Source organism: Colletes latitarsis, chromosome 8 (genome assembly GCF_051014445.1).
Source record: "Colletes latitarsis isolate SP2378_abdomen chromosome 8, iyColLati1, whole genome shotgun sequence".
Lineage (NCBI taxonomy): Eukaryota > Metazoa > Arthropoda > Insecta > Hymenoptera > Colletidae > Colletes > Colletes latitarsis.
In genome coordinates, this window is record NC_135141.1 from 26,850,102 (window position 1) to 26,866,599 (window position 16,498).

The 16,498-nt window shown below is 36.6% G+C and overlaps 1 protein-coding gene across 1 annotated transcript; it reads right to left on the minus strand.

Moving 5' to 3' along the window:
- Window positions 1–13,176: 13,176 nt before the first annotated feature.
- On the minus strand, window positions 13,177–16,264 carry LOC143344472 (cGMP-dependent protein kinase, isozyme 1). Its single transcript, XM_076770569.1, has 11 exons — window positions 16,030–16,264; window positions 15,819–15,961; window positions 15,580–15,717; window positions 15,305–15,474; window positions 14,998–15,242; window positions 14,595–14,906; window positions 14,181–14,412; window positions 13,998–14,104; window positions 13,677–13,916; window positions 13,537–13,603; window positions 13,177–13,460 (listed from the first exon to the last, which is right to left on the minus strand). The coding sequence occupies exons 1-11, from the start codon at window positions 16,203–16,205 to the stop codon at window positions 13,365–13,367; spliced, it is 1,926 nt and encodes a 641-aa protein (XP_076626684.1). The 5' UTR covers window positions 16,206–16,264; the 3' UTR covers window positions 13,177–13,364.
- Between the last annotated feature and the right edge of the window lie 234 nt (window positions 16,265–16,498).

Here is a 16,498-nt window from a genome sequence, read left to right on the forward strand (position 1 = left end):
ATCCACTCGTATACCTCGTCTGACAATACTCTAGAATCTTTGATGAATCAATGAGAATCAAAGCTAACCTAGCGAAGAAGCTCTATATTCATGATGACCTATGCAAGGCGGATCGCAGCCAATTTGCTAATATTATTTAGTTTTTAATTAATAATTGCATTACCCAGCTAAGAGCGATACGATTATTAATTAAACGTAAATAATATTACCCAGGTCTCACCACGAGGAGGTTGCTGCGAATGGAGACCCGAAGGGAGATAGATGGAATCCAAGTTCCATCGATCTCCCTTTTACATCCTTAGAAACTAGATTAGTCATGCCAAGTAATTATTTTGTTTAAAAAGGGATGAAGCTAAATTGTTGGAGACGCGACGCGACGCGATGCTGAACCGTGCAGCAGATCCGAGGATCGAATCAACACTACCCTTGGTAGATTGATTTCTATTTCTAGAAATCGATCTATCATTGGCAGGCGATTAGATCTTTCGGACAAACTGGACGGCCGATCACATGTTTCGTTCGACGAAACAGTGGTGACCGAAGCAAGAAACGAGAGAACGAGTCGAGAGAAGCTACTTGTTAAATAATTACTTGGCATACACAGATACACTAGAGACTTAAAATTAACGTCGAAGCTCAAGTCTAGTCAAGTTGAATCTAAAATTCGGACGATAGAAGGAAACAAAGTTCCTTGGATGTTGTACCAAGCAATTATATGGTTAAAAAGAGGGATGAAGCTAAATCGTGGGATACGCGACGCGACGCGACGCGATGCTGAACCGTGCAGCGGATCCGAGGATCGAACCTACTGCCCTTGCTAACTCGATCTCAACAAGAAAACAGAGAACTGCAACCCCGAATCGAGGTCTCCATTTCTCCAACGCAACCCGCCGGGAGCCCGAAGGACCCGACTTAGGCTGTCTGACAAAGAGAGAGTACCTGAGACAGGGTCGACTTCCGCTGGAAGGTATGCGTTTCCGCAGAATACGGAAACTCCACACCTTCCAGCGAAGTGCCGTTTTCCCTCAATCGAGCTTACCAAGGGAAGGCGATTAGATCTTTCGGACCCGATACACGGCCGATCACATGTTTCAATCGATGAAACAGCGGTGACCGAAGCTAGGAACGAGGGAACGAGAAAACGAGAAGCTACTTATTGAATAATTGCTTGGTAAAACGCGAAAATATGTACAATAAAGAAATCTTCGACGTTAATTTTAAGATTCGCGACGAAGCTTAAATCTAATAGACTTAGAATTAAATGTCCCTCGGCGGATGTAGCGTACTCCCTCGATGTCCCTGCGAATAATCTGAAACTAAAATTGATACCCATATTAGTGACATACGAAAGGAAATTTAATAAACACCATGCAAACTAGACGAAGCAATGGAATAATTAGTCGTGCTGATGTACCTAAAAGTGAGAATCTATAAGATTCTCGATGCAAGACCTACCTAAGGAAATGTACAAAATTTACACATGTTAGGAACAAAGTATTCTACCTATACTTGCGTAACGAGAGTATAATGTCGAAGTAAAATAGCAAATGTCTACAAAAATTGTCCGAAGAACCATACAAATTTCAAAGACGAACAGAAACAAAGATTGGAAATCCAACGCAGAATTGAAAATCCAACGATGAAATCAAAGAATGAATATACCCAAGAATTAAACAAAATATCTTAGCGAAATAGACCAAGAATAAAAATCTTATTCTAATTAGTGACATCGAAATTTATAAAATAATATACAAACAAAATACATAAAATAATATACAAACAAAATACATAAAATAATATACAAACAAAAATGGTACATGATCCAACACAATTATGCCAATTCAAAAAATAAGGCAGAAGTAGAAATACAGGAGGAACACATAATAACCAGATAAAATCGGACAGTAAAACAATACCGAATTATGACCAAACAAATAAAATAAACTGGTCAATTCTGTGATAATAACATAAACAAGTAAAGTGAACTTACTACTTGTTGAGCATTAGTTACCATTACCAAGGAAGCAGCACCAGAGGTCCAGCTGTAACATAAGAAACGATTCGTAATTTAGCAAAAGCGTTAGACAGTTCCATAACGTTGAATTGGTATCAAACAACAAAATAGAAGTGGGGAGAGCAATTTTAAATAGTTCTTACCAGTGGTCATCACGGTCCGGCACTGGTCAGTAGTGGTCAGTAGTGGTCAGTCATCGAATCTCCACTGGTCAGCACTGGTCAGTAGTGGTCAGTTCTGGTCAGTTCTGGTCAGCCCTGGTCAGTCCTGGTCAGTCCTGGTCCCCCCAGTGGTCACCGCTCCACGAATAGCCTGACGTAGGCCCGCGAGACCCGATTCCCCTGGATGCTCCAGGGGAACTGAAGAATGTTTGCCCAGCGGTAGTCTTCCAGTGGGGAAGTCGAAGAGTGGGGAGACACTGTCAACATGAAGAGATAAGAACCGTTAGAGAACAATGCTATTTCGATTGTTCCCATCTCTTAACCCTTTCTGGATCTTCACTGGACCGCTGACCCTAATGTCAACCTCACTGTTGACCACCAGTGACCATAAGCTAGCCATTAATCGACCCATTAAAACCATTACGAAGATTACAGCCTTTTTACGAGGATCCCCTTACAATTTGATGCATGGTCTTTTTAACATTTTGTTTCACTTTGGAGGAGAGTATCTTATGTTATAAGACACTCGTGGTACAGCGATATTAATCTTAATCGATTGATTACTCCAATGAAATTAATCGATTAATGTCCAATTATGAACCGTACAGCTTTCATTCCGTTAAAAAATAATAAAATTTTTGTAATTTAATTTTCTGTCTCACTTCCTCTTGTGTTCATTTCTAAATCTGTTGGTAACGTTGCGAGTGGCACGGAAATGGTAATGGGGTTCTAGAGCCTCAGAGAAACGGGCCGAAAAAATACATTAGGTGAAAGGTCTACTCGTTACCTTGTCTGTGGTAGAACCATCCGACCGTACAATGATTGACTGTAAATAATTTTTTATGAAAACTTTTGTCGATATTGTATCAGGAGCAAAATTCGTGAATTTGCTGTCGTTACCGACGTCAGTGAACGGGTTAAATATGATTCATGGAGTCGTTGTCCTTAAATGCAGAGTGCGCTGTAAAACTACTCATTGTTTACGTGATCAGTATTTCGATTCGGTAGAACACAACCTCGTGTTGAATCGGTCGTGTAAAAAACACCTAATTAGTCATTAAACTATTGTTTATAAAAGCTATATTTATTCCAAAACCTGTTATTTAGATGCAGTGAGTGTTACGGAATGGAAACTGTCGACAAATTCGCGATATTGTAACTTCACAATCGATTATCGTTACAAGGAATAAATTTTAATTATATTACTTTTTGATACTAATTAAATACGCTGTTTGAAGAAGGATAAATTTTAGATCAGTTTCTGAATTAAGCTGATCTTCGCTATCATTTTATGTATCCAGAAAGTAAAAGAATAAAATTTATTCGTTTTGTCAGAAGAACAGAAATTCTTCGATTGATAATCGAATAGAAACATTGGTCGTCTCTCGTGCGCACTCTACGCGTAAAAAATGTAACTTAGTGAATCATAATTACGTGTAATCAAGAACTTGTCGTCCATCAGTATGATTCTACAGTCAAGGTATTTACGTTGTTCTAGTACGTAGGCTCAGTATCTTCGTCCTCTTTTTTTGTATCCGTGGTTTCTACCTGAGGTGTCCCTATTCTTTTTCGATATGCAAGCTTCGCGAGATATCGGAACTTCCCCTTCCCTTCTACCTAATTCGCGAGCGATGCTGGGTACCACGCGGGGTCGCCATTACTATCGTAAACATTGACGGGGTAAGACGTGTTCGAACGCGTCTAGATCTATTGGCGTTTCGTGATCGAGGTGTGTATTTCTAACCTGCTATTTCCTCATTATTAAAATTAATACATTACTGCAATAAATTGAGTCGGAATCGTGAGAAAAGTTGAATCGTATTTCGCACATTTACTTCGATATCTAACCGGCGTCGATTCTTTATATCCCTCTAAACAAAATTACGTATCTTATACATATTATTTCAAATTCAATTGTTCTTTAATTATGTTTACTGTAATCCAGTTGCTTTTAATTTGCATTTTATTTCTGTTACAGTCTCTGAAATCCGAAGTCAAGGAATTTCTTTTCGAAATGGAAGCTTCGGGAAAGATCGGAGGGTACCGCCACCCACCACCTAATTCGCGAGCGCTGCTGGGTAGAACGAGGGGTCGCCATTACAGTTATAAAAATTGGCGTGATAAGACGTGTCGAGACCTGTTGGTGTTTCGCTACCAAGAAGGTACGTATTTCTAACCTGTTGATATTTCAAGATTATTACTACACGCGTTTAGTCTCTAACGATGATTTCGTGTAATATTAATACGTTTTTACTACAAATTGAATCGGAATTTTGGCAAAAATTGAATCAGGTTTCGCGCGTCTTCTTCGATATCTAACCGGCGTCGATTCATTATATCTACATAAACGAAATTACGTGTCTTGTGCATTAATTATTGTTTAATTACGATTAGATATGTTTTCTGCAATACATTTGACTTCAATTTGTGCTTTATTTTTGTGGCAGTCTCTGATTGAAAAACGATGCCATGGAATATTGCCGCGTAAACGACACCATGGTAGATGGCAGACAAATCGACTTTCGGAGGGAAGATTGGTAACGTTTAACCTATTATAACGAACATTAACATATATATTAATATTTATATATTTTTATCTATTTATCAAATTATTTGTTGATACATAATTTTATAATTTGTTCGTGATAAGATCAATCATGAGAATGGTGATACTTAGGAATGGCTAACGGTAGACATTAAGGTTAAATTGGAATGGTTTATATTTAACTGTATTCTGGACGCGAGTATTATTTATTAAATTGATTGTTTATAAATCTGTCTTTATGAATTGTTATAATTGTAATTTGCATACATTTTCGATGCAAGTTTAAGGAAACGTAGAAACTACGTAGTTGGAATATGCTATTAAAGCATGAATAATTAACAAACTTTAATTTTTGCAAATTTCGTAATATTTATAAAAATTACGATACTTTCAAACATTCGATAAGATAAATATAACATTCCTATAACTTTAACCGTGAAAGTTGGTGATATAATGTTTATAAATTGAATAATTACTGTAAAGTAATTATTTTCATGGATAATATTTTATCGTTTTAAGTCATATTATTTGAGAATATTTCGCCTTCGTGGCATTAACCTTTTACGTGAAAAACTGTGTAGACAGTAGTATGTACTAAGTAAAGCAGTATTTCTGTTGTCGAACTCTAGTAAGAAAAAGAAAAGAGAAAACTGATAGGAAAAGCACACGTGTGCTTGTTGTTTTTCTTGTCTCCTGTCCCTTTCTTTCCAGGAAATTTGGTTGGCCGCGCGCAATGCGGCCGGTAGCTTCGGTGTTTGTGCGTAGCAGCAGTTTGTTTTTCGGGGCAAGTGACCCTGAGTCGTTTTCGTGTTAGGTTACGCGATAATAGAGTCAGTGTCTCTTACGCAGTTTTAAATTACTACCAGAGCATCGTGGCTCTCCTTGTTTTCTGAATCGCGAAAATAGAATCCTTTTCAATCTTCTGTCGCGGTAATGTAATTTAATATCTAATAAACTTGATTATTTTTTTAATTTGAAATTGTAATTTTTCGTTACCGGTAGTAGAGTCAGTGCATCACTGAAGAGGACTATTGGGCGGTGCTCTACGAGTAAACAATGTAAGTATAAATTTATACTTTGAAATTTTTAAAATCTCTGTAGTTTTAACAATAGATTCTAATTGTTTTCTTACAGTTTTCTTACAGTCTCTGAACGTGATTCTGAAAACCAGGAGTAATACCCGGGGGGTATCGGGCGATGGACCATGAGCGAACAACGTAAGTATAAATTTATACTTTGAAACTTTTAATTAAAAATATCTATAATTTTAACAATAGATTCTAATTGTTTTTTTGTATTCTTATTACAGACTCATCCTGGAAACCAGCAGGACCACGCTGACTTCGCTGATGATTTTAAGTGGCCAACATCGTCACCCGAGTATACACATTCTACGATTGAGTGAGTCGCATGCATTTATGTTCCTCTGGTCCCCAACCATGTTGTAGGATGAAAGATCCGAATCAACACGGGTGACCAGTTGTATATTTAGTATTTTTGGCGAGTTTAGTGACCACGGGTATTTTCAATACCTGTGAGTAGTAACACAAATTATCATATTTTTTTAGTGCAGGCTAGAGTCTTCTTGCACTCGCGTTTTTTAATGTTATAAATAAATGTTACATCATTTCATTATTATACAATTTTTATGAGAATATATAAAACAATTTTTATAAAAATATATGAAATATTTTTATTATCTTTACCGAATAGAAGATCAATTGATATAATGTGAAAACATTATATTAATCATATGATGAAGTAGAATATAAATATTAAATACTGTAACATTATACAATCATTTTGATAACATTAATATAATTCTTAAATATTAATCGTATTTAATGTATTTTATGTGCAAGAAGACATTTCGCGATTGATCGATTTTTGAGTCAAAGTAACATGTATTGTATACTAGTTTCATCTTTTTAGAAATTTACTTTGACGACAGAATCGATTATGAATTGTTGAATTTGTTAAATAATCTTATTTATTAAATTTCAATTATTTCAATTTTCAAATAAATTAATTCAATTTTGAACTAATTATTATAAAATCTTAAATGAAGTCTTTCATTTCACATAATTCAATTACAAACGTAATAATTTTCTTGAATAATAATATTTTTCAATAATAAAGTATTTTGTTCTTGATATATTTGATATAACAAGTCGAGTCTTTTTGATTAAAAATTAAATAATAAATACCGTTTAGCCACATTTAATTAACCAGTTTTTCTAGTTAGGATTTTCAGATTAATCTTACCGTGTTCGTTGCCCAAGTTCATGCACATGCCCAGGTGCTACTTGCATGAGCGAAGGTAACGGGCACGATGACTTAGATTATAACAATTTATAATAATATATTAACGATTGACATTGGCTAGTGAATCGTGCGCGACGTACCGTCCACATTGTGTGGTGGTTAGGTTGTGGAAGTGCGTCGTTTCAAATGTTTTTATAATTGTAATTCACATATAGAATTTTATAACATTAGATTTTTATCAATAATAATATTAAATTTCAATTTACCATTTATTTGAAAACTATTGATCTTAATGGATTTCAATCTTAATATTTGTCAATCTTGCATAATTATACATGCATACAATATATTTTATTAAAGACTATATTCCTCAGATTCAAACACATAAAACGTTTTTCTATATAATAAAAATACGCAAAGATCACTAGTCTTTGTCAGTCGGTTTCAGGACATGGTACGTACAGTTAGAGTATGAATGTAGTGTTATGTCCGGGTGTCGGAGGAACCCCGGGGAGTCCTCTCTAGTTTAGGTCGCGCCCGGACATAGTGTATGAGAACCGTGGAGTGTATGTTTGAGAGACTGAGTTTTGCAATTTTTTAAATATAGGGTTAGGTAGGTAGGTAACTTATTCTCTGGTATGTGTGCTAAATCTAAGTAGGTAGGGTCAGGGCAGGACTGTCCACATTAGTAATTCGGGTAGGCGCGTTTTCGCGTGGCAGTTCTGTTCCTGTAGTTACGATCTCGAGAGTAGAAATGTTGCTGATTCAAACGGTGTATGCTGTTTGTTTTAGCTTTATTTTCGACTTCTCGAATCGCGCACTCTTAAAGTCGCTTTCTCGCGGTCGCGGTCGCGATTAGGTCCCCTACGAAACGCTCGTCCCCCTCGAGATTCACCACGTATGCTCGACCAACGATTCGTATATTGTTGGAAGACTGCGTATTGCACGAAATCTCGAGCCAAGTCTTAAGTAAGTTTCAGGCTTCGGCAGGACCGCCGAAGAAAGAAGAGACTCTCAGGAGTCGAAGAGGCCCTGACAAACTGTTTCAAGAATGGGCTACAACAAATGGCTTTTCATCTTCATCTTTGGATGAGGATGGAAAGTCATTCCTGTTACTACGTTGTCACTTTTCTCGCCTGTAGTTGTAGTTAGTTTATTTTTCTGGCTGGCTCACGTATGCATGTACCTGGTACATGATTGCACCATACATGCCAGCCATCAGGGCAACTCGCGGTTATGATGTACATAGAGTTGCGAATAAGCAATAATCGCGTTTACATTTAGAGTTGCGAATTCTTATTTTTCGCGTTTCCTTTTCAGGGTAGTGTTGCGACTAGATGCGATTCGCGATTGTATTTTATGCAAACTTAGATACCGAATGTTTGCTTTAAAAATAGCGTTGCGTATGATTGATAAACGCGATTGCTCGTAGAGTTGCGAAATACTATTTTTCGCGTTTGCTTTTCAGAGTAGTGTTGCGACAGTCACGATTCGCGTTGCATTTTTACTCTTTTGTACATATGATGAATATCAACCGCGTTTGCAATTTTCATATTATATATTAGCGTTGCGATTATTGATTAATCGTGCGATTTTTTATTTAGAGTTGCGACATTTTCAATGCCCAAATTCTACCCCAATTGTAGTACTAGTAGTAGTTAGTTTATTTAGTGGCCAGTACATGTAAATTTACATGTACCATTAGCCCCTGATTAAAGTTAGAGTTGCGAATAATATACAATGTTCGCGTTTGCTCGTAGAGTTGCGAATAAATATCTATCGCGTTGATATGTTAGTGTTGCGAATAAATACGATTCGCGATTATTTTTATGCAAACCTAGGAACCGGGTGTTTGCTTTAAATATAGCGTTGCGATTGATTAGTAAACGCGATTGCTATTAGAGTTGCGAATTACTATTTTTCGCGATTGCTTTTCAGGGTAGCGATGCGAATAATAACCATTCGCAGTTGCTTTCATTGTTATAAATCGTGTTTGAAATTTTTCTATTATAGAGGGTGTTCGGCCACCTCTGGGAAAAATTTTAATGGGAGATTCTAGAGGCCAAAATAAGACGAAAATTAAGAATACGAATTTGTTGATGGAGGCTTCGTTAAGAAGTTATTAACGTTTAAAGTTCCGCCAGGACTAAATTTTTTTCTAGAAAGTGGGTAGGATTTCGGGGGTAGGTTTATTGACCAAAAATGATTGTAATTGACCCCTGCAAGCGAAAATAATTTCTTCAGAACGATTTGAAAATTTTTTTTTTCGCCGAAAAATTTAGGCACCTACCCCTGTCGATTTTCCTTAAAAATTCGTTTTTGATTTTTAATAATTTCGCTTGACGTCCTACAGAAAAGTTGTTTAATACTTTTTTGTAGGTACCTATGAGCTCTACTTCAGAAAAAAGTTTCATTGAAATATATTCACAATTGCAGGAGTTATGGCTGTTTGAAAATTAGACCATTTTTATGGGGTTTTTCTCATTTTGCGGGGTCAAGGACCAACTTTTCGAATATTTTTGCGATTTGTACATATTCTCCATCAAAATACGCGTAGTTTGCTTTTTTAAACATTAAAATCGTCCAATCCGTTCAGAAGTTATGACGTTTTAAAGATTCGCATGAAAATTCGGGCAGACATTTCTGGCCAGAAATGATATTTTCGGTAAGGAATTTTTTTCTCGAAACTGAGTAGGATTTCGGGGGTATGTATAATGACCAAAAATGATTGTAATTGCCCACTGTAATTAAATATAATTTTTTTAGTATGATTTGAAATTTTTTAATTTCGTCTAAAAATTTCACTACCTACTTGAATTTTTTTCTCGAAAGTGGGTAGGATTTCGGGGGTATGTCTATTGACCAAAAATGATTATAATTGACCCCTGCAAGCGAAAATAATTTTTCCAAAACGATTTGAAATTTTTTAATTTAATTGTTAATAACTTTTTAACGAAGCCTCCGTCAATAAATTGGTATTCTTGATTTTCGTCTTACTTTGGCCTCTAGAATCCTCTATTAAAATTTTTCCCAGGGGTGGCCGAACACCCTGTATATTAGCGTTGCGATTGTTGATTTATCGCGTTGTTTGGCCCGTAGTGTTGCGATATTTAAAATATCTAACTTGATCCCAATATGTGCCACTGTAGTTAATAGTAGTTTGCAGTAGTTAGTTTATTTTGTGCATGTATGTTTGCAGCAACCACGCCGCCAGCACCTGGTCCACTATTTTGGGCAAAACGCGATTTTAATTAGCGTTGCGAGACATAAATATAATAATGCCATTAAAGATAGAGTTGCGAAAAATATGCAATAATCGCGTTTGCTTATAGAGTTGCGAGTTACTATTTTTCGCGTTTCCTTTTCAGGGTAGCGTTGCGAATTCCATACGCGATTGCATTTATTGTTACTTAAGAATAGCATTGCGAATGTACTGTTCGGTTTGCTCTTAGCGTTGCGAATTACTATTTTTCGCGTTTATTTTTCAGGCTAGTGTTGCGAATAATTATCATTCGCGGTTGCTTTTATCATTATAAAACGCGTTTGTAATTTTTATATTATAAATTAGCGTTGCGTTCTTTATTTATCACGGTTTTATTAATTAGTGTTGCGATCTATTGCCCAAAATCTGATGCTGGCCACTGATCCAAGATCATCATGAAGAAGCTGCGATTCTACAAAGCCTCAAATGGCTCAACTTCTTTCTTAAAATTAGTGTTGCGTATTATTTAATATGGGTACACGCGATTTGATTAATAAAACGACCCTGTGTGGTTTATTTTACGAATAATAAGCACCCCTCGCGACTTTTGTATCTTTTATAAATTAGCGTTGCGATGGAAAGAATGGTCCACTCACGCGTTGTTATTTCAAGTTATGAGTGGCCGTTTATTCCAACTATATGAAATATATCTTTTTTTTTATTTATTGGTCAATGGAAATACTGCTTAGTACTGTTGCATATGTATAGGTCAAATGTTTTATTCTTCATAATGTGTAAATATCTCAAATTTTTACGTGTATATTTTTATCACAGATTTATGATGTATTTAAAAAAGCTATATTAAGATTAAATTGATCGTAGATTGAATTCACGATTCTAATATATACATATATCACTAATTATTCATTATTAGAGTTGTTAATTTTTACGGGACATAGTGATCTTTCTAACCGTAATATTTATTTATAGATAGTGGATTTTTTTGTAAATATTCGGAATTCTTTGCATAGATCCAAGTTTGTTCGCGATCATTGTTTTAAGTGATGGAAAATCAAATGCTTGCATCAAAAGTGCATGCAAATTGCAATTTGATATTTCATATTGAGAGTTAATTTTCGCGTAGAATTGACATTTGTGTTCGTCATTGTTATATTTTGTACGAACCTAACTTGGTTTTGAATACAATAAAATATAACTATTGCAATATATACGTCTTGAAAAATCTTTTTCAGTGTCTTCGGCGTTGTTTGCCAAAATTTTACTTGAAAAATGGAACGAATAATAGAATCTACGATAATGAATGAATAAAAAGTTCAACTTATTCTGTATTGATCTTAACACTGAACGAATTTAATTTTTCATTCAAATTCGATCGCGTAATATTTATATTTTTAACTTTGAGCGTGAAAGGTCTAATTCAAATGTTAATTTTATGTCTATTTTACTATGATCGGTTACCATTAGTCTATCTCGTCGGTATATAATTATTTTTTTCTCTATTCACTAATATATTTTCATTTTAGCTACTAACCTTTTGAAAAAGTTCTTTTTACAGAGTATACGAGCATGTTTCATTCAAGACACGAGGTTCACACTTAATCGTACTCAGGGAAAAATACCTATTTTATACAATTCTATTTATTGCCTGAGTTTATGTTTCAGGAAAGCGTCGTGGGATTCCCAGACATCAAGAAGAAAATATCCTTTCATATTTGCTTGTTTCATGTGATTTATGTTTGTTCTATTTGAGTGCGTGTTTCAGGAAAATATCGTGGGATTAACAAAGACATCAAGAAGAAAATATCTTCTCATATTTCTGCAGATTGCGTTAGAATATAAGTATAAATGTATAGTTAAGTTATTATTAGTGGCTATTGGTTTTTACACATCTTATACACTAATACATAATGATATTTATGTAAATGTGGTGGCTGAGCTCACATGTATCGACGTTTTGTTAGGTTTTTGGTCTTTTTATCAGGCAATTCTTCTTAAAACTCTCTCCTTGTCGTTCATTTCCGACGACAGTCGAATTTCGATAGCTTTTCTCTTAGGAGAAACTATCCAAACATATTAGGATTCCTCACCAAAGGAGGGTGGTTGGGGTGAGGCTAGGGCGGGTCTCCATTCGCAGCAACCTCCTCGTGGTGAGACCTGGGTAATATTATTTACCGTTTAATTAATAATCGTATCACTCTTAGCAGGGTAATGCAATTGTTAATTAAAAACTAAATAATATTAGCAAATTGGCTGCGATCCGCTTTGCATAGGTCATCATAAATATAGAGCTTCTTCGTTAGGTTATTTTTGATTCTCATTGATTCATCAAAGATTCTAGAGTATTGTCTCAGACGAGGTATGCGAGTAGATCTTTCACCCAATGTATTTTTTCGACCCATTTTGATGGGGTCTCGAAACCCCATTACCATTTTCGTGTCATTCACGACGTTACCAACAGATTCAGAAATGAATTTTAATCCCTTCCATAGTCAACTCATATGTATTTACACACACACTACAGCTATCTGCTTATCAATGCTAATTCGGTGAATAGTTTCTCAACTGACCGCCATCCATGAGAAGAGGAATTTTCAGGTCGGTATGGCAGTCAGATTGGGCCACGAAAGTCTGTAAGTTGTAAGGTCTACTCTTACACCTTGTCTGTGACCTTACCATACCACTCGTTCCTCATAGGGCTAATGCCGTTGTCGATGTGGTTTAATCTTTCCTTCGGGAAAACATCGAGAATCGAGAGCATGAGACCTTTCTCCACTTCCCGCCTGATTCGCGATATTGCTGCTAGTGGAACTGTGTTGTCATTTGTAACGTGAAAATTGGCGCGATAAAACGTGTTTCTAAGATAGCAGTTTCACAGATAATAAGGTACGTGCATTTTTCCTATCGATATCTAATTGCTTTTCATTTAATTACTATCGACGAATGAAAGAATGAAGAATACTGTTTCGTTTATGTAATTGCGTATACATATATTACGACACAACTTCAAGTATCAAAGTGTGTAATGTAAGATACATTTTAACTTTTCGTACAAAGTAAAAATTGGAATTTAAATATAGTGAAATTGAGGGAATTCCATAATATCTATGTACAAAATTAACTAGTAGTAAATACACTCTGTGGCGAGTTTATGTCAAATTAAAAATTCGTGTCCCAGTCAGAGAAATCGATTGGCGCTGTTGTATAATCGGGTGGACATCTGTCGAAGTTTCTCAGATCGAGATGATTCTTAACCTGTAAATAATTAAATTAACGTCAAGCTTCTCGGTGATCACCGAGTTTTTTCATAACCTTATAGATTTGTATTTACATTCGGTACAATGGGAGAAGGCATCGTTTGGTTTTGCAATTCCTGCCATTGGAAATAATGGTACCATCTGAAATTAGTTCGATAAATAATCAATGAAGTCACAAAAAGTAAACGCGTTTCGTAGCTGCATAATTGTATACCTATGGTTGCGAATATCAACAACACCATTTCGCAGGTAACCTAATCTCTTAATGGGATCGTTCTGCAGCAGAGATACGATGAACTGTTTCGCTGTGTTTTTCACAGTTGGCGGTACAAGTGATTCATTAAAACCTTCAATTATTTTGTTGTACATTTCCATGTCGTTGACATCTTCGAAAGGTGTTCGATTCAGAAGTAGTTCGTACGTGAGGATTCCCAATGTCCAATAATCGGCAGCTCTTTATTAAGAGGAAACAGACATTCGTTGAATTCGTTCCGTAAAATAAAATATTACAAATTCCTTATAAAAATTTTTATACTCGTTGTATCCTTTGCTCTGAATAATTTCCGGGGCCAAGTATTCCGGCGTTCCTACGAAAGTTCTTGTCTTATAACCACAAATCTTTTTGCTGGACCCAAAATCGGTCTGTAAAATAAATGTTTAAATTAGCCTAGAAACACGAAATAGTTCAAGTTTGGTCTAGGTATATCGAAGAACTTGCAAGCTTAGGATAGCCTCGGCAGTCGATCACAATGTTTTCAGGTTTCATGTCTCGATAGATGATTCCGAGCGAGTGAAGATGATGCAGGGCCTCAACGACGCAGGCAATGACGAATTGGGTCGTCGAATTATCGAACTTGCCCCTTCTGTACAAGGCTGTCCTCAAGTCTCCACCGAGACACGCCTCCATCAGGAAATAGAGATATCTTTTGTCTTTTAAAGTTTTATGCAGCCTGTAAGAATTACTCCAAACTAATTAATCTTCATATAAATGTTTTATTTCTAATATTTCTGATTAGAATAATCGTTATTTACAAGGTCCTTGCAGATCAAGAAACATTCAAACTAAATCCTACAGGATATCCAGTTTAGATTCTTTGACCTAGATCTACAGACTTAGCCTCTTTGCGCTTACTTGCAGATGAAGGGCGAATTACACAGTCTCAAGTTATTCTTCTCGTTGTAGATCATCTTCTGGAAGCCACCCTGTGTAATCATGTACTTCTTTATCTTCTTCCTCGCGAAGCTAATGCAGGGTATAGACTCCGTGATTACCAGCTCCACTTTGCCGTAGCCACCAGTCCCGAGCGTTCCTTCGACCACTAAATTCGACAAGGTCAATTTTTGGAACTCTGGATCCCAGTCGTCGGGTACGGACATCTCCTGGTGATGCAGCCAGTTTTTGTTTTTGATGGAGTCCAACCCGCCTAGATAATTCTGAAACACTCTGACACGGAACAGACATAGCCACGATAAATAAACTAGGCCGGACACTCGGATTCTAGAACGTACTAGAACGAATCTTTTGTTTAATTTACGATTTTTCTATGGTGTAACACTCGACTCCAGGAGGCAACGCGACGACGTTCGCCTGTCGACGCAACTTGCCGTCGTTGTACAGTGCTTTTTCACCGAAATAGTCGCCCTTGTTGAGTATTGTCAATTCCTGCTCCATCCCGTGCGATTTGTTTTTCGTGACTCTCACGTTCCCGCCGTTCACGATGAAGAACTTGGTACCACAGTCGCCTTCTCGTATCACGTACGAGTTCGCAGGATAGAATTCCTAAAGACGCAATAGATATTCTTCATAGATCTTTTCAACTCTTTACACAATATCGTACGCACCACTGTTATTAGGTCGCATATCTTTAGAAGCACATCTTCGGATAGATCTTTGAATATCGGGACTTGACGAAGTAGCTTTAGATTGTACTGCACGTTCTCCTCGTTGCTCTTCAGCATTATCGTTTGGAACACGTGTCGGTCCAGCACCCAGACTTTCCCGCTCGTAATCACTTAGGAAGAAACGAGTATTTCGTCAGCAGAGTTCGGCAGGTTTTAGTTCAAGACTAACGAATAGAAATTTCAGTCTCGTTAGCCGAGCATTAGGTTTTTAGTACCGTCGATGGAGCACAGTCTTTTCGTATTGTACAACAGGGCCAGTTCCCCAAAAACAACTCCAGGACCGAAACTCCCGTGGTACGTGTTGTCTACGTAGATCTCGAAGTTGCCTTCTTCCGAAACGTACATGTGAGAACCTAACCCGATACGTAACGATTAATTGCGCTTTATGCTATAAAATTGTTAAACCTGATTTACATCCTTGTTTCTTTTTCGCATTCGCGAATCGATCACTCACCAGTTTCACCTTCGTGGATGATTCGCGTATTGGATTTTACGTTTTTGGGGTACATCACTGAAACGAGGGTATCTATTCGCGACTCGTCGAGATCGTTCAGAAATTTGTTCTTCAGAATCGCGCCCTTGATGAGCTCCTTTGTCCTACAATTCATTGAATTTGTTGTACTCGCGGGCGAACGAGGGAAATTATTTACAAACTGTCCATTTACTTTTCGTCCTTCTTGAAGGCGCTGATCTGTGTGTCGGATGACAGGTTTACTTCACCGATGACACCACGTTTTCGTTGATTGGATAAATCCCGGTAATATTCTTCGCTAACGCGTCTCTTGAACTCAAACATATGTACGTTGGCTCGAAAGCCCTTTCGAAAGCACAGATTATGCATCGCGACGTTTCCCGACGAAATATATAATTGTTCTACGCTATCGAGTATAATTTAATTATTAGAACGAGTCGAGAACAAAATTTAACATAGAAGATGAGTAAAAATTTGTGAATCTCTTTGCGTGAAACTAGTACGAAGAATATCTGTGATAGACTGACATTTAATAGCAAGGATAAAACATATTGATCTTATCTCTAACGAATTGCAATGTCGATTTGTCACAGAATACAGGCGTAATAGATAAGTATCTTGTTATCAAGGGTTTATATCAGATTAAATGAACGTATTCTTTG